This window comes from Cannabis sativa, chromosome 2 (assembly GCF_029168945.1).
Source record: "Cannabis sativa cultivar Pink pepper isolate KNU-18-1 chromosome 2, ASM2916894v1, whole genome shotgun sequence".
In the NCBI taxonomy this organism is placed as follows: Eukaryota; Viridiplantae; Streptophyta; class Magnoliopsida; order Rosales; family Cannabaceae; genus Cannabis; species Cannabis sativa.
Genome location: NC_083602.1, coordinates 52,815,946 through 52,834,161, shown reverse-complemented (window position 1 = coordinate 52,834,161; position 18,216 = coordinate 52,815,946). Strand labels below are relative to the sequence as shown.

The window sequence follows — 18,216 nt, the reverse complement described above, 5'->3', positions numbered from 1 at the left end:
GACCTCTCCCTTTTCCCATTCCTCCCTCACCACTAAGCTAGCCTTAGTGGCTTTAACTTTGTCTATGTTGATAATTATGTTTGGTAACCTAGCTATCCAGATTGTATATCTGCTGTTTTGTAGACATACTACTATTGATTAATAAATTCTCCTTACACTTTTTTTCCTCTTGAAATTTTTCCCAAGAAAGTGTATTGTTAGAGATATACTGAGTTTACTCTTGAAGTATTGTAAAACCATTTTTCTAAAAAAAGAAAAAAGAAGCTATTATAAAAAAAAAAACTCCCATTTTTCCAATTTCACATCACCAACTATTCACTCAACTTTATAATAATACACTAGACACAACCAATCAAAAAAAAAATAGAATTCAATTTCACATAATACATTTCATTGTTTTCTTCAAAAAAATGAAAAATAAAAATGGAATTCATTATTATAGGAAAAACAACAATTTCAATCTTTTAGTAATGTATGTAATATGTATAGGGGTAAGTAGAAATGACAAAATTAAAGTAATGCTTAGGCAGTCGGCAAAAAAGAACAAGTCATCTTCTTCTATTCTAGCTCAAGTTAAACCAAAGAAACCTCAACACAAAACACAACATCATAATCCTCTTTCTCTCTCACTCTATAGCTCCCTCACTCTATCTTCTCTGGTAAGAAAAAAACCATGTCTTACGTACCTCCACACTTGAGGAACTTGATCAGCTCAACCACCACCACCACAACCACCACCTCCAAATCCAATACCTCACCAACACTCACCCTCGCTACTGATTGCACTAATCTCTCCTACACCTCCAATTCCAATTCCTACTCCAATGGCTTCCGCCGCTCCTCCTCCACTCTTTCTCCCTTGCCTGACCCTGTTTTTCCTCTCTGGAATCCCTCCCAGCGAGTCCTCACCATGAGCCCCGACCAGGTTATTTTCTTCATTCGCCGCTTTCTCACTTTCTCATTGCAATCTTCTTTTTTTTTTTTTCTTTGCTTTTGTTTCAGCGAAATTGTTTTTTCTCCGTGTTCTCGGGATTGAATGTTGCGTTTGATGTTTTCTGTTTGAATTCATTTTGCTAGGGTTTTTCTTGAGCTATTTTTTCATATTTTCTTGTTTGGGCATTTGTGAGGTGCTATTGCTTGTTAAAGTCTGTTTCGCATTGGTCTCTCTAGGGTTTCAGTTGTGAATGTTGTTTCATCTAGTATTCCTCCGCGTTAAAATTACTATTTTTTGGTTTTCTTGATAAGCAATTAAAGATTTGACACTTGTTTATCTTGTTTGAATGCATGGGTAAATTTTGTTCTTTGTGCAGGTTGAAGAGGTTCGTTGTCGACTCAACGTTGATGTTACTTCTGCCCCCGATTCAGAGCCTGCGCCTGCACCAATTGAATCTTTTGAAGATATGGTTGAACCTTGTGTCTTTAGTCTGTTTTTTTTTTTTGGTGCTTCTTTTTATTGGTCAAGGTTGTTGGGTTTTAATGAAATTTGGATTTTGTGCTTTCAGTGTCTGCACCCTAGTATAATGAAGGATATAGCTTATCATGAATATACCAGGCCAACTTCTATTCAGGCTCAAGCAATGCCAGTTGCCCTCAGTGGTCGGGATTTATTGGGTTGTGCTGAAACTGGTAGTGGTAAAACAGCTGCATTTGCCATTCCAATGATACAGGTATGTAAATATAATGTTCGATATGATTGTACCTTTTGTTACATTTGTTTCTTACAAAGTTAAGGTTTTAGTGAAGATACTCCATTACATTATATTTAAAATTTTCTTTTCTTTTGCAGCATTGCTTGGCTCAGTCTCCCGTTCGTCGTGGTGATGGGCCTCTAGCGCTGGTATTAGCTCCAACTAGAGAGCTTGCTCAACAAATTGAGAAGGAGGTATTCTAGTTGATTTTTAGATGGAGGAAACCAACTAGATGTGTGGTCCTAATTGTTTTTGGCACTCCATATCTATGAATGAGATATTAGTAATATGTGGTCGTAAGTGGCTCAAAAATTATAACTGCAGTTAAATTTGTTTGGAGTCATCTGATGATAGTTGATGTTTAGAGGGAGCAAACCAATGAGCTATTAATAAGATGTGGTAATAATTATTAAAATAACTGCTGGTGCCCACTGTAATTGTATAGAAATAATTGAGAGAAATTTCTAATCTTATAATTGCAATTGAACCTGTTTAGAGTCACTGGTCATCTAATCTTATAGCAGCTTATGTGAGTAGAACCGTTTCAGGTGTCTTATTGTGGTAGTTCCTATTTTCAAGCAGAATTGCCTACTTTACTTTTTGTAGATTCTATTTGTTTCAGCTGTAAACATTCTTTCGCCATTTGGATTTTTACTGTTATCGTTCGTGATATATATGTTCAAGGCAATGGTATATTGTGATGTCACTCTGCATTCAATATGTGTCACAAATAATAATGAGTTTCTGTTTTTACTTTACAGGTTAAGGCTTTTAGCAAATCTCTCGAGTCATTTAAAACTGCAATTGTTGTTGGTGGGACAAATATATCTGACCAGGTGACTGACTTGGATTGATTCAATTTATTAACTGTTGTTTAAGTTCTTCCCTGTGTGGTCAAAGAGAATATTGTGGGGGGGATTATGCTGGTCTATTGCTTAATGAGTTATTAATTAAATTTTTAATTGATATCTTTTTATTTGTGGTAGGATGTGAACCCTTAAATTCAATTTCATTTTCTCTTTTATCGTAAGTTTGAGATACACCTTTCTTTGGGTGTGTATGGGAATATTATTTCTGTCCTCGAGAAAAAGCCCATATCATTATGTGTTTGACTGTTTCCACTGCTGGATGCCTAAACAGAGGTCTGAGCTACGAGCTGGAGTGGACATAGTTGTTGCTACTCCTGGACGATTTATCGATCATTTGCAGCAAGGAAATAGTTCACTTTCAAGAGTTTCATTTGTTGTTCTAGATGAGGCTGACAGAATGCTTGACATGGGGTTTGAGCCTCAGATAAGAGAAGTAAGCTCCTTTCCAACCTTCTGTCCTTTCTTTCATTTGAGTTTCTGTTTTTGTTCCATTTTTCACATTTCTCCATCAAAGCCTGGCTATTCATGCTCTCTGTCCCTGTCCCCCAATCTCTTTATAAATTTAACAATGTATGGGAATTCATTTAGCTCTTGGAAGAAATTGAGAGTTCATCATATCATTTCAGGTGATGAGGAGTCTTCCTGAAAAGCATCAAACTTTGTTGTTTAGTGCCACCATGCCCGTGGAGATTGAAACACTAACACAGGTTAGGACTTCTGTCTTGTGGTTTTCTTCTACCGAATATTTCAGTCTGTATTTTTTCTTTTGGGGGTGGGGGTTTAAAACATGGCACTTAAATAATTATGCATTGATAAATTTTGGTTAAAACAGTAATAAATGCCTGTAATATTCTTTTTACACGTTATGTACTGTAAATTTCATTTCTCTTTCATTCTAGAGGATAATTCCTCCGTAAGCTTCCTCTGGCTGTCCCACCTTGAAGCTAGGTCCAGATATAACATTTCTAGAGTTTTCTAGTGTGAGTACTTTAATTTATTTGGATAAATATGGTCCATTTCTTCCCCCAAAGGGTTTAAACATGCAAACCTTTGATTTGATGCTGATTGCAGTATTTCATAATTCATCAGGGTAATCATTGTATTTTGTTTCTGTTATAGATAAGTTGACGTGAATATCTAAATGTTAATTCTGAGGCATAGCCCCTTCGTAGAAGAATTCATCATCTATTTTCTTCATCCAGTTCTGAAATGGATTTGTTTTGATAAGTTTCTATTATGAAAGTACTTTTTTTGACAATTCAGGGAGACAAGTTTCATATTCTTTCTGTTTGCTCTCATTGACACTAATATTATTATTTCAGGAATACTTATCCAGCCCTGTGCAAGTGAAGGTAGGAAAAGTTAGTAGCCCAACAGCAAATGTATCTCAAAATCTGGTGAAGGTTCCTGACAGTGAGAAGGTACGGATCGTTGAGCAAAAAGATTAGATATTATGTTAAGTGCTTTCACACACGCACTTTTTTTCCTTTGAAGAAACAAAATACTAACACATTTAAGTATTCTTTCCTTTCATTGTTGGTGTCTGGGGATTTTTCAGGGGCTGAGCAAAAAAACAAAGACTAGAGAATTTGTCTGAATATATATTATGTAGAGAGTTGTCTACACAATAGCAAAGCGTCTTTGTTTCCTTTATTCTTCTATGTGTTTAATTTATAATGTGATTCGATGTTTTCTAATTCATTTTTTGTCTAATTTTTGGTTGTTGCATTAAATTTGTTTTTGCTTAACTTGTTGTAGCTTGATCGGCTTCTAGCTCTTCTTGTAGAAGAATCATCTCATGCTGAAAGATCTGGTCATCCTTTTCCCTTAACTATTGTCTTTGTGGAGAGGAAGGTATTTTGTACTTCACAGCCATACTGATCAATCATCATTATTTTATTACCTACCGTCATTTCAAACTTTTAAATGGGTTTCTGGGTTATTATAACAAAATGCAATTTTTTTTGACCCGTGTGTGTATATTCTTGTGTTGCCTTATAAGCAAGCAAGCATCATGTTCAGCCACAAATATTTCCATTTTGAGTGCACGCATTTAACTTTATGTTCAGATGTCTGCAATCTGAGACTATAATTGAATCAATTACTAACTGAAAAAGTTCTATAGAACTTTTAGGAAATTAATTTTCACTTTAGTAGTTGTTCTTTACAGTATGCATGCTAAAGTCTTACATGATTTTGGTCCTTCATATAGACAAGATGTGATGAAGTTGCTGAAGCTTTGGTAGCACAAGGTTTACAAGCCGTTGCTCTTCATGGAGGCCGCTCACAGAATGAGAGAGAGGCTGCTTTACGCAATTTTAGGAATGGCACTACTAGTATTTTGGTATTGTTACCTTTTACAGAGGAATGATGCGCTAAGTTTTAACATACCAGATCATGATATTTTATGATAACCTTTGCTATTGCAACATTTTGAATCAATTAACATTGTAGATGTCTATTCAGCAAATGTATATATATATATATATATATAAATGTATAAATTGTAGATGCCTCTTTCTAATTATTTTCCTTCTCCATCCTACCACCCTCGTGTTTTGTACTTGGGTCCTTCTTGCAGGTTGCCACAGATGTTGCATCTCGTGGTTTGGATGTCTCAGGAGTTGCTCATGTTATCAATCTAGATCTTCCAAAGGTACATTTGGCTAATAAAGCTTCTTTGTTGAGTTATTCTCAAAATTCACTAAACTAAACCGACTCAGAAAGGTTTGCTAGAAAACTTGGGTACTCACCTCATTTTGTGGAGTGCACTCTATCAATATTATCAATTACACAAATTTGCTATGCAAACCTAACCTTGTGGCCATAAAATTTCTCCCTTAACATAAGTTAGCACCTCATTAGCCTGGTATTTTCAGTCTCTATTAATTTCAATGTGAATAGAAATTCTGAAGCTTCAGTTGTGGCTGCCTCAATTATAGAGCATGGAAGATTATGTACACCGAATTGGAAGGACAGGCAGAGCAGGATCAATGGGTCAAGCTACTTCATTTTACACTGATCGTGATATGGTACTTCTTTATCTTTTATGCTGTTATGTTATTCTTATGCTTACTATCTTTCAACATCTGACAATACATTTGTCCTTTGGTTATGTTATGCTTAGTTCCTTGTTGCACAAATAAAGAAAGCAATAGCAGAAGTCGAATCTGGAAATATTGTTACATTTGCGACAGGGAAGGTACAAATTTATACTGTTAATGAGTACTTGCATGACATACGTGTCGGGACGCACACATTCTTTTTACTGAACGCTTGGTGGTGTTAACTATTAGGTTGCTAGAAGGAAAGAGAAAGAAGCTGCAGTGGCTCAAAAAGAAGCTAGGATGGCTCTTTCTAAGCTCTCAATGATGGGACCCAATTCATTAAACATCGAGGACAAGTATAGGTTCATGATTGCTTCATCGAATATCAAAAGAGAGGGATCAGCTGATAGTGCTTGGGATGATTAGTAAAATCTGCCTTGTTGCCTATTAAGTTCAAATGATGAGCCAGAGTTCGAACTCAAAGCTTCAAAGGTTGGAAATAGCTTGTGCATCGAGTGAAATTTATGTATCTGCATATTTTAGAGACTTGCCACCAATTGTTTCTGAAGCTGTTATTTTCTTCGTCTATCCCTTTCTTACTGCACCTTGCTCTTTCTCATGATTAGTAATTCTGCCGATGGAAATAAATGGTCCAGGCACACCGCTTCCTTGTTGGGCTTGAAGTGCAAAATGAACTGGAGATGATGAGTTTTTCTGTAAGTTGTCTTCGTATCTGTTCTGTTGCTTTTACATGTTGATGTAACTAGTCACCGTAGCAGGGACTAACTGGTCTATCTCATTAGAAAAGCTTGTAGGTTATGCATTGTGTAGTGTACATCTCAAAGTGAAGTTTACTGTTTTACTGGAGAACAGAATTTGGTAGAATTGAAATGAAATTTCTTGAAGATATTAAGTTTTATTAAAAGGTTATTCATTGATTTATATATTAAAATAGGAAAATATATATGGGTTAACTTCACACCTTACTAAACCATTAGAAGATTTAGTTGGAAATTTTAGTTGCTAGTGTTTTGTTTTAAAAGAAAAGTTGGAATGGTAATTTGGTATGTGTATATAAGGTAGAACTATGATCTCTTACTCGTTATCATGTGCTTTTATATTAGAGAGAAAAGATAATGCTTGGATCCTGTCATTTGTTGACATTTTAGTTCATAAATTGAATCATAATATATGCAGCAGCATTTTTAGTTCTTTCTTAAGATTTTCTCTTTCTCGGGTTGATATGTATTGAAGATCCTTCTTCTTTTTTTGCCAGAAAAATTGTATTGAAGAACTGAATAGTTGTAATGTTTCTATTTTTAGAGAAGCATCAATTGCAGCAAAGTGATGAAAGATTGAGAAAGTCGGGACTTAATTTTTTTTTATTTAAATGTTGGGTTTGGAAGTTGGATTTTAGTAGAAAAAAATAAATAAGGAAAATGTAGAAGAAAAAAGTGCAGAAAATTAAGGAAAAATAAACGTGGCGTTTGGTAATACTTTTGTTTTTAAATCTTTTGATTATAAAAATAAAAGTAAAATTTTGTTTTTGAAGATTGTTTTTGAAAAATAAAAATGTGTTTTATAATTATTTTTGTTTTTTAATTTTAAAAATAAAAAATAAAAATGTGCAGTAAATTTTATTTTTATTTTTATTTGCTGATTTTATTTAAGTTGGGGTTCTAGGTCTGGGTTGGGGTCGGGGTTCGGGTTCTATAGTCTAAAGTCTAAGTTGGAGTGAGAGTTTAAAATATTGATAAAAAATTTGTTTAAAAAAAATTTAAAAGTAATTTTTTTTTTGTTTTTAAAATTTTAATTTTTAATATAATATAAAAATAAAAAAGTGAATTTTTTTTGGCTAATTAGTAATTTTTTCTCCCGAATTTTGACATGTACTAAACTGTGCCCCCTGAACTTTTTTGGCCGTTAAAAATTTACCCTGAACTATTGAGATTGTTAAATTTAAAGACTTTTGTCTAATTTTAGTAAAAAAATTCTAACATGGATGAAAGTTCAAGAGACATGATTTAGTACATATTAAAATTTGAGGGCATGATTTGGTAGATATCAAAGTCTGGGGAGCATGGCTTAGTACATAGAAACAGTAAAATTGAATGAAATTAGACAGAATTTCTTAACTTTAACAATCTCAATAGTTCGGGGGGAATTTTTAACGGCCAAAAAAGTTCAGGGGGCACGATTTAGTACATGTCAAAGTTCGAGGGGAAAAATTACTAATTAGCCATTTTTTTTATAGAATACTGGAAAATATTTTTATTTTTCTATTTAAAAAAAAATAATTAAAAAGTGTTCAAAAGATATTAATTTTTATGTTCAATATGAAATTTTGAGTTGAATTGAATTTTTTTCGTACAATTCTTTTCATATCAAGCATGGTAAATTGATTTTTTTTTTTGGCTAATTAGGATCTTTGCTCCTTGAACTTTGACTTGTACCAAATTATGTCTCCTGAACTTTTGAAGTCGTTAAAAATGCCCCTTGAACTATTGAGATTGTTGGATTTAAGGATTTTTTTTTTCTAATTTTAGTAAAAAAATTTAACATGGATGAAAGTTCAGAGACCATAATTTAGTACATGTCAAAGTTCGAAGGGCATAATTTGGTAGATATTAAAATCTGGGGAGCATGGTTTAGTACATAAGCAATCAATAAAATAGTAAAATTAAATGAAATTAGACAGAAGTCCTTAAATCCAACAATCTCAATAGTACAGGGGGCATTTTCAACAATTTTGAAACTTCACGCCCCTACCCCCAGATAATAATATAATAATACCTTTTTTTCATTAAAAAAAAACAACTGATGCATTAGAATATTAAAAATATTAATTTAACAACAATAATAAAATAGTGTAACGGTTCAGATTAGGGGTATTCATCTAATTTAATTTGCACTATTTTACTCATAGTATAATTAATCTGCACTAACAAAATGTTTGGTAGAGGAGAGAGGAGGGAGGGAGAGGAATAGAAGGATTGATGATTTCTCTTGTTTGGCAAGAGGGAGAAGGGAAGGGAGAGGATTTATGGAGGTATACTCTTTCTCTTCAAATACACAATTTCTTATCTTTCCAAAAATGGGGAAATTGAAGAAAAAGATAAAAAGTTAGAAATTTTTTTTTCTCCCCAACAAATTTTAAAGATACCTCGTTTTAATAATTTTTATTTTATATAAAATATCTTTAATTATACTAAGTCTTTTTAATTTTTTTTTTTCAATTCATATTCTTAAAACATAACCTATCAAACAAAAATAATTCATATTTTAAATATTATAACAAAAAAAAAATAAAATAAAAAATTATTAGAAAAAAATTAAAAAATATATACATGAGTAGAAAAAATTATGAAAATGAAATCAAAATAAGTATTGAAATTAACATAAAATAATATGAGGAAAATAATTTTAAAAATATATTAAGAGTAATTTTTTAAAATTATTTAAGTTTATGTGTTTTTTTAAATAATGGGGTGTATTTATTATTTTATGGGATGCAAATAGAATTCCCCAAAAGTTATTTAAAATGACTTTTCTACCCTTTAAAATAAAATATATAATTATATTAAAAATGATAAAAAGTAATTTTAATATTTATTTTACTCTCCACTCTTCCAACTTTACTTCTAATACCAAACAATATGAAAGAAAGTAATTATCATTTTCATTTCTCCTATTCTCCATCCTTTCAAAACTCTCCATCCATCTTATTCTCCCTCCTTCTTACCAAACATAGCCTAAGTGCGGATTTCGTATTTTGGATCCAATCCAATCTGCACAATAGCTCAAATTCAATTCGCAAAAATGCGGATTGGATCGGTTATTTTAGATTGATTATTTTTTAATATTGAATTATTTAATATTTATTAAATTTTTTTCACATAACTAACAATAAAATAAAATAAATTAGTGTTATTTTATGTTTTTAATAACAAAATAAAATAAATAAATAACAAATTTAAAAGAAAAAAAATTTTATATGTAAAAAAAATGTTTCATTTTGTTTTAAATTATATTTTCCTTACATATAAGAATGAAATATACATTTAATTTATTAAATTTTTAAACATATTTGTATCACATGTATTAAATTTTTAAATTACTATTTTCTTACATTAAATTAATAATTGTATAGATAATTTTTTTAAAAAATATATAAATATGTGTAGATTGAATTGGATCGGTTACCTTTATATGTCAATTAATATTCAATTTGTATAAATGCAAATTTTAGATTTTCCAATCCAATCTTATTTGTACAGTGTGGATATCTGTACTTTGCCGATTGGATATTTTATGAACACCCATGACTAAATTATACATGGCTTGATGAGATTGATTTAGCTTATTTAAAGTTTATTTATTATTTAAAAAATTAATTTAAACTAATTTTAATTCTTTAATTGTTGCAAAACTAAATTAAAGTTAAATAATAATTAATTACAGAATTAGTTTTCAAATGGAAATTTGAGCTTCTACACTTAATATGACCTTATAATCTTTTTTTATTTTAATAAAAAACCATACTAACCACATCAAATTTTTGTCTTTTCATTATTTAAATAACCTCTCTTTCATAATTTTCTTGCTATCTCTAACTCAAAACTTTTGTCTCTATTCTCATCTCTTTCATTTTTCAAAGAAAAACTCAATGATTAAAGTAAAGTATAAGAGACTACATAAATTGGACTTAAGACACTTCAACTTGCATTTTGAATAGATCTATATAAATATATCTTTATATATTAAAAGTGCATATCTAACGGTTTAACGATTTTATTTTTCTTTCCTGTTAAATTTTAACAAAATATTCTATTATTTAACAGAATATCCTGATTAAAAAACTATTAATTATATCTCATTAATTTTACCCGTATAAATACTCACAAATTGTAACTAATTTTTCAAAAATTATGGTAAATTGCAATTTTATATTATTTTTCACTTCCATTCTTGCGATTGAATGCAAAAGAGATAAACTAAATGCAAAATCATTACAATTGTCTGTTTGGTCGATTACCTTTTCAAGAAGAAGAAATTGACAAATCATTGGAGGAGCTTCATACTGCATGATGTGGCGTTGCAAATGGACAAAATTAAGGATCAAAAAAATTGATTCTTAAGTATCAAAGTATGCAAGAGATCTTTACAGCATATGATGAGGGTATACATTTGGGATCAAATACATAGAATCAATATTTCAATAGAGATATCAAATCTGGTAAAATAGCAGTAAAATTATTATAATGATTAAGTTTTATGTTTTGGTGTTTCATTTAAAAGGATTGTGTACATCATATTTTGATCCCCATTAGAAAATGTCATGGTATGAATCTTTGCTTCTTTTGGTTATATTTGATAATTGACATGAATAGACTCTGGTTTCTCTTTTATTCATTGTTTTGAATTGAGCTAAACTTGTTGGTGTTAAGTGAGTTTCAGGTTCTCTAGATGATAGTGATGATAATGAAGTAAATCTATGGATCACCTTTACTGAAGAAATACTAAGTTTTTAGAATTACCATTGATCCATTGAAAATCTTCCCGTGCAAAACAATTCCATTGAAAATCTTAGGTGATTTAAATTTGGCATCGATCCATTGAATTTGATGCATTACATAAAAAATATCATATGAAGATCCTCAAGAGGAAGGATAAGAAGAAGGTGAGGATAATATTTTCAATATAGTTCTTTATATTTAGCTGTCATTTAAGTGTTCAAATTTTAATTTGTGGTGCATGAATGCACCAACTAAATGATCACTGTCTTATAAACGTATGTTATGTGTATTTCTTTCAAATTGATTCTCATTTAATGGTTCAAATTTTTATCTTAATAACTTTGCAAAAACATTGCTTGTTTTTCTTTTAAAAAAAACTACAAAGAAATTATCAACAAAAAAATAAAAAATTCAGTTGTATGCAAATTCAAAATCCCGCGCTTCGCGGCGGATATATAAAATATTTTAGATTATATATAAATAAATCATGTATTTTAATCAATAATAATTACTTAATAAAATTATATTAAAATTTTAACTTTATTATTAAAAAATTTGTGACATAAATACTTAAAATATTAAATTTGTTGCTAGTATATATATTTATATATGTATATAGGGCAAGACTATGGTAGGACCTAACAAAAGTTCCCTACCGGTAGGGTACCTTTTTTAACCATTGATTTTAGATCGTGTGGTTATTATAATATCAGATGTATACTTTTACGATAAGACTGCTTGTATACAATCAAAACTTTATACATTATAATAATATTTAATTATATATTTATTTTAAAAAATAAAATAATATTAATAATTTATAAAAAATTATTAATTTTTAATTTAAATATTATTATTTTTTAAAAATTTAGTTTAATTTTTTTTTTATATAGGTATTTATTTTCAAAAAATAATTTTAGTTACCAACTTTGCTATCAATATAATATTTATCAATATAAAATATCAAACTTTGTTTTTCTCTCCTAATTGAAGGCTACGCTCAATTTTTATTTTCCCTTTCTCTCCCTTCTATTGTCTCTTAATCTCTTTCTTTCTCTCTTTAAGGCAACAATTACTTTACACCATATTTTAAAAAATTAAGTAAAGTGGATTGAAACCCCGTGAAGACAATAAAAATAAGTAAGTTTAAATCTTCTCAAACTCCATTTAATTATTTAAATTTTGTTATTTGAGTTTTTGGAATTTATTTACTAAATGTGTATCACATTATTATATTTATTTAAGACATTCTGCAAAATTTTAAGAAATTCGAAAAAGTTTAATACACCGAAAACAAGGTTTAAATAGTGTGTTGCACGAGTGACTATTTTATTTTATACGCGTGTAAAAGAGAATGTTTGAATATTACTTTTTATATTGTAAATTATTCCGAATTTCTCAAAATTTTGTAGGATATCTTAAATAGCTATAACGTACACGAATATGAAAAAAAATTAGACTAAATTTTTCTTGATACCGAAACAAGTAGAGGGTACATCAATACATCTCTTTTAAAGGAGTGTATTGTAGAATCACCCAATATCTTATATTTCTAGAGTTTAATTCAAGATTATGATTAGCAATTACAAATATAAATTAATACTAATGTAAAATAGATAAATGAATTATTTTCGTATAATATTTCATATTAGACTTTAATTTAATTATTTGTGACATAAATATTGAAAATTTAATTATGGGTTACACATTATTTTTGACAGTAATAATAGTAGTTAAGTTATATTTTTGAACTTCCGTGGGTACTAATTGACTATTAAATGTTAAATCATTGTCCACATGTCATTTTCTTATCAGTATATTTAAATTAATTTTTTAATTAAAAGTATAAATTTAATAACTTGGATTAATCAAGGACTGTGACGTGGCTATTAACTTGACACTTAATGGTCAGGTACTTACAGAAATTTTAGAAATATAACTTAAGTATTATTATTATTAAAATTAAACTTAAATATTTATGCTACAAATTTCTTATTTTATAAATGATGAAAGTATAACAATAAAATGATAAAAAATTATTAAGGATTATTTCACAAATACACAAAAATAATAAAACAATTAAAAAATACGATTTCACGGAATTTTAAATATTTTTTACAATTTTTTTATTTTATTTACAGGAAATACGGTTTTTTATGTTGCACTCTTGTTAATTTGTTGTTGATTTTTTGTTATTTGTATGTTCTTTTTTATTGTTATTTTGATGTTATTTAGATGTTATTTTTATGTAATTTTTTTGTTATTTTTTTTTTGTTGTTGTTTCTATAAAAAAAATTGTAAAAATATAAATTAAAAAATAAACGTAAAAATATAATTTTCTTAATAAAAAATAGTGTGTTATATATTTATTAAGAGAAGACCAAAATTCAAATATCAACCCCACTTGGACAGCCCCTGCGCCAATGTCTAAGGCGTGTGCTTGTGGAGTGCTAAGTGAATCAATCAATAAAAGAATATATAAAGTTTCAAATAAATAATCCTCTACACTTTTTCAACAAAAGTTATATACATCTTTTCTTTTCTAATTTCAGATTGGTTAAAAAAAACTACCTTATAGCATAAGTACAATATACTATGCCCTACACTAAAAATACCCTATATATATTATATATATAAATATGGGTGACTATTTAATGGTTACATTGTTATTGTAACTATATGGTTACATTTTTTTTAACCTGTAATAGCAGGCTACTAATAGGTAGACTTTCCTTTTTTAGATTTAATTAATTATAATTAACTATTTTCTTAAAATAATTAATTAAATAATAGACATTCCTTTTTTAGAATTATTTAATTATAATTAACTATTTTCTTAAAATAATTAATTAAATATTTAACAAGAACTCTTTTAGCAATTAATATTTATATTTAAATCCTTACTTGAATTATTTTAATAATTAAGCCATTTAATTATAATATTTACAATAAAATTTATTTTTTTTACAAAAATTAAACTTCTTTTGACACAAATTAAAATTCTCTTCTTATAATAAATTTTCAAATAATTAATTATTTTTAAATGATATTTAATTATTTTGTTACAATTATATGAACTAAGTATGAGGCCTCAAGCTAATCAATCGATAACAAGTGCAGCCATTTTTTTTCTAAAAAATCCTTCAACTTATTTCATTTTTAACTTTTTAAATATTTAAATAAAAAAATTAAATAATTAAGTGTAACAATTTAAAATTAATATTACAAGTATAATAAAATCTAAATTATGAAATTATATGTGTATAATTTTAAATTATAAAAAGTTTTGCTATAAAATTTTAAATAATTTAAGTATAAAATATAAATTGTTAAAAGAGCCTTATATAGTAATAAATTGTAAAAAATTAATTAATAATTATAATTAATTTAATTTTAAAATATAATTAATCTTAATTAAATTTTTATAAGGAAATAAATGATTAGGTCACTTTCAGGTTACAAGTTATTTATTATTTATTTTTATTTAATTTCCAAATTAATCACAACCATTTAATATTAATCCAATGGCTTAAAAAAATGTAACCATGATGGTTACAATAAAAATGTAACCATTGAAACCTCTTCCATATAAATATTTATCTAAACTAGCTAGTTTCTATATTGCACATTCGACTCCTTGTATTTTACTTTTCATTTCAGTAAAAATATCTTACTAATTTTATATCTATACATATATATATATTAGTAAAAACTTACGTGCGAGGCACGTATACTAAATTTTATGCTAAGTATTTTTTATTATATTAAAAGGTAATACACTTAAAAATGTTTATCTCATCTTGGTTCAACCCAATTTTATGTTGTTCCCATAGGATTGTGTGTTAGATATGAGCTTAGAAGAATAGTATTCGTTAGAATGGGTGCCAGCAATGGCGGTGCTGATGTGAGTTTTATCTTCTGGGAAAAATCTAGCTACTCCGACATTACAATTACACCTAGCCTTTCAAAATCAGCATCATAAAAAATTCAAGGATTATAAATTGAAAAGGATATCTTGTTACTTTTGGTGTGCCCAACAAACTCTCTAACGGATGACATTATATTTCGCATATCCCAAAGCTGTTTAAAAGTAAAGCAATATAGCAAGGGAATAGAAGACTTACTCAAATAAATAATTACTTGAGCAACAAAGGATAACTCGCTAATAGAACACTGAATATTACACCCAAATAAACAAAAAGTGAGGAATCGCGACGAGAGAGGCCATGAATCACGGCATAGAAGATGAGGCAATAATTCAATAGCAATATAGGGTTTGAGGGTTTGAGATTTAGAAAAAGAAATTATAAATGATTATCCTAAATAATCACGATTGGTTGCTCATCCTTTTGGGGTTAGTTATTTTATTAAGAATTTTCAGAGATTGTGTTTCCGATTAGGTTTATACGATTAAAATTTAAAAGTAATATTAATGTATTTAAAAATTAATATTAAAATACATCTTCATAAAAAAAAAATTATTATTTTTGAATAGAAAATTATTTTTAAAAAAAGTTACCCATAAATTTCTCATAAACCCGATTAAAATTTAAAAGTAATATTAATTTATTTAAAAATTAATATTAAAATACATCTTAATAAAAAAAATATATTATTTTTGAATAGAAAATTATTTTTAAAAAAAATTATCCATGAATTTCTCATAAACGCAAGAATTCAGTTATATAGGTACACTTTATATAGAATAGATATATACATGTATATTTAATTTTAAATAGAAAAGAAAATATAATTTTTTTTTTTAAAAAAAGTAAATGTATATATCATATTAGTATTACTTTTTCATTTTTTTTTTTAAAATAAAAATATACATTGATTTACATTTATTGTCAGTAAATTAAGCTAGTAAAATAATAATTAATTAAAAAAATAAATAAAAATTATCAACATTTGATCTAAATTTAGATCATCCTTTATTTGGATCCATTTTTAGTCTGTGATAACTTAGCTATAATTTTTAAGATATTGTCTGAGATTTTCTTTTTTCGTTTTTTGCAAGTGTGTTATATTTTAGCAATGTATTAGAGATTTGTATATTTAATGTTCTTAGAAAAGCAAAAAAAAAAAAAGAAAAATCTTAAAGCTTTCTCATAATTAATTAATGTTCTGACTTCTGAGAGCAAAGTAGAAAAAAAAATACATTTAAATGATGAAAAGGAGTTAACATATATGAATTATGAAGCAAAGGAGAATTATTTTCTATTACAAAACCTATTACGTGTCAAGCTTTTGAGAATCTTTATCTTTTATTTGAGAGACTTTGGACTTAAGTATCATCTATTTATTTATGGTAGTATGAAATGATATAGATAGACCCAAATGAAAAACTTATTCTAAGCTGCTCAAAAAGAAGACATTGTAAAATGAGATTGATTCTTCTATCTATCATAGTAGATATATATAGGGATGCACATGGGGACGGGGCGGTGCGGGGAAAGTGTAGCTTCACTTCACAATTTCTAAAGAGAGAAAGTGTGAAGAGAGAGAAGCTCTGACCTTGTAGAGAGAATGTAAAGTGTGAATAATGAGCTAATGAACTCTTCTTTTATAGGAAATGAGGTCAAATTAAATTACAATAAAATAATAGAAAAATTCGTACAAAATTCTTTGAAAATTCTATACTAGCTCGTGAGTTAATTTTGAGGACCGAACTGTCAAAATTGTGGCAGAGATGTGAGACACACTTGGATCTGTCTTGAAAATATATTTTATTGGACACTTGAATCGTGTTATTTGGATAAAAATGGAGAAAGTTACGCCCATCTTACTGAGTGGTGTGCACTGCTGAAAAAGTGACTGCGAGATCAAGCTAACACCAAGTTTTTACGTGGTTTTACAGTTAAAATTCTGCACAGTCCATGAGTTAATCTTATTCAGATTATTCTGATACAGACTAGGGTTTTTTCCCTCAAGAATTTTCTGTCCCTTTTTCAGTGTATTCTGCCCCTATTTATAGTGACATAGGGTGACAGTTAATTACAAGTAGATTCAAATCCCAGAACAATATTTCCCCAAAATTGTGGGCTTTAATTACGCCCCACCTAAATTAATGTGGTTATTAATTAAAAATCACACAGCTCTGATTTATTCGCTTTTAATGGGTCAATGCTGACGTGGATTTAGATACGCTGCAAAGTATATCTCGCTGGGGCATCTCACTAGAAACTTGGATAGCAACAATAACCCTGGCAGCGAGCTGGAGCTTTTCCCACGTCTTTCTAAGGTTGATAATGTAAATCCCGTCGTTTCTACGATTGAAGACATAACGCTCCATCTGACGATCGTAGTTCTTGGTGACAAGGTGAACTTCAGTAGCCAATATCATTTGAATGTCTGCTTCTATCCGAGAGAGAGAGCTGACGTGACGGAGCAGTGGATCTCATTGAAAGATGTCTGGAGCTGATTAGTGAAGGTACCAAGAGTATGCCTTCCTATAGCGAGATCGGTGTCTTGTTAATCGTTATACAGGTTCTTTAAGTTGTTATACTTAGTTAGTATAATGTATATTATACGCTAAGTGTTCTAATTGCCAACACATATCGTCAACACATTTTTGTATGTAGCAAGGTTGACACCTCGCTATGCATTATCGATGTCACTCTTATGATAGTGTCTTCTGATGCAAAAAAGTTTCTTGTCAATACGCGAATCAATAGTTTGTACATCTTTGTCTCGCTTAAGACAATACAGTCAGTGAGTTATAGATATGTTCTATCAACTCCGCATTTTATGAGTTATTCCATTTAGTATCTTTTAATATAATTGCCATGATATTTGTTGATTCGTATCCTCCTAGATTGACACATGTCATCTTCTGAAGTACTAGCCGAATTTCAGGTATAATAGACTTAAGATGTAGTAGCATCATTATAAATGTTGTGGTGTATTATATTAGTGCGCCATGGCACAATTATTAATGCAGTGGCATGTTAAATACGATAATTATGCTATATGATTATATTGTGAGTTGGATTATACTTTCTTGTTGGGTCTTGGTTCATGGGTGCTCTAATGTCCAGGAAAGGATAAGGCAACATCAAACTAGCCATGAGTTCGAGGGCTTCGACGGTAGAAT

At 28.9% G+C, this 18,216-nt stretch overlaps 1 protein-coding gene across 4 annotated transcripts; it reads left to right on the top strand.

Annotated features, from left to right (window-relative positions):
• The first annotated feature begins 443 nt into the window (after positions 1-443).
• Positions 444-6,529, top strand: LOC115719389 (DEAD-box ATP-dependent RNA helicase 52A). 4 transcript variants are annotated; one of them, XR_004012154.2, is made up of 15 exons: positions 444-925; positions 1,311-1,403; positions 1,503-1,667; positions 1,787-1,882; positions 2,450-2,524; positions 2,829-2,990; positions 3,184-3,264; positions 3,880-3,978; positions 4,316-4,411; positions 4,770-4,901; positions 5,139-5,213; positions 5,500-5,589; positions 5,685-5,759; positions 5,854-6,096; positions 6,231-6,529. XR_004012154.2 is itself a non-coding variant. In XM_030648419.2 (14 exons), exons 1-14 carry the CDS (start codon positions 674-676, stop codon positions 6,028-6,030), a joined length of 1,668 nt encoding a protein of 555 aa, XP_030504279.1. In that variant the 5' UTR covers positions 478-673; the 3' UTR covers positions 6,031-6,529. The 4 variants fall into 4 exon arrangements, 2 of the variants coding, with proteins under 2 accessions (XP_030504279.1, XP_060966590.1); XR_004012155.2 differs by having other exon boundaries at positions 480-925; positions 6,261-6,529; XM_030648419.2 differs by having other exon boundaries at positions 478-925; positions 5,854-6,529.
• Positions 6,530-18,216: the final 11,687 nt, after the last annotated feature.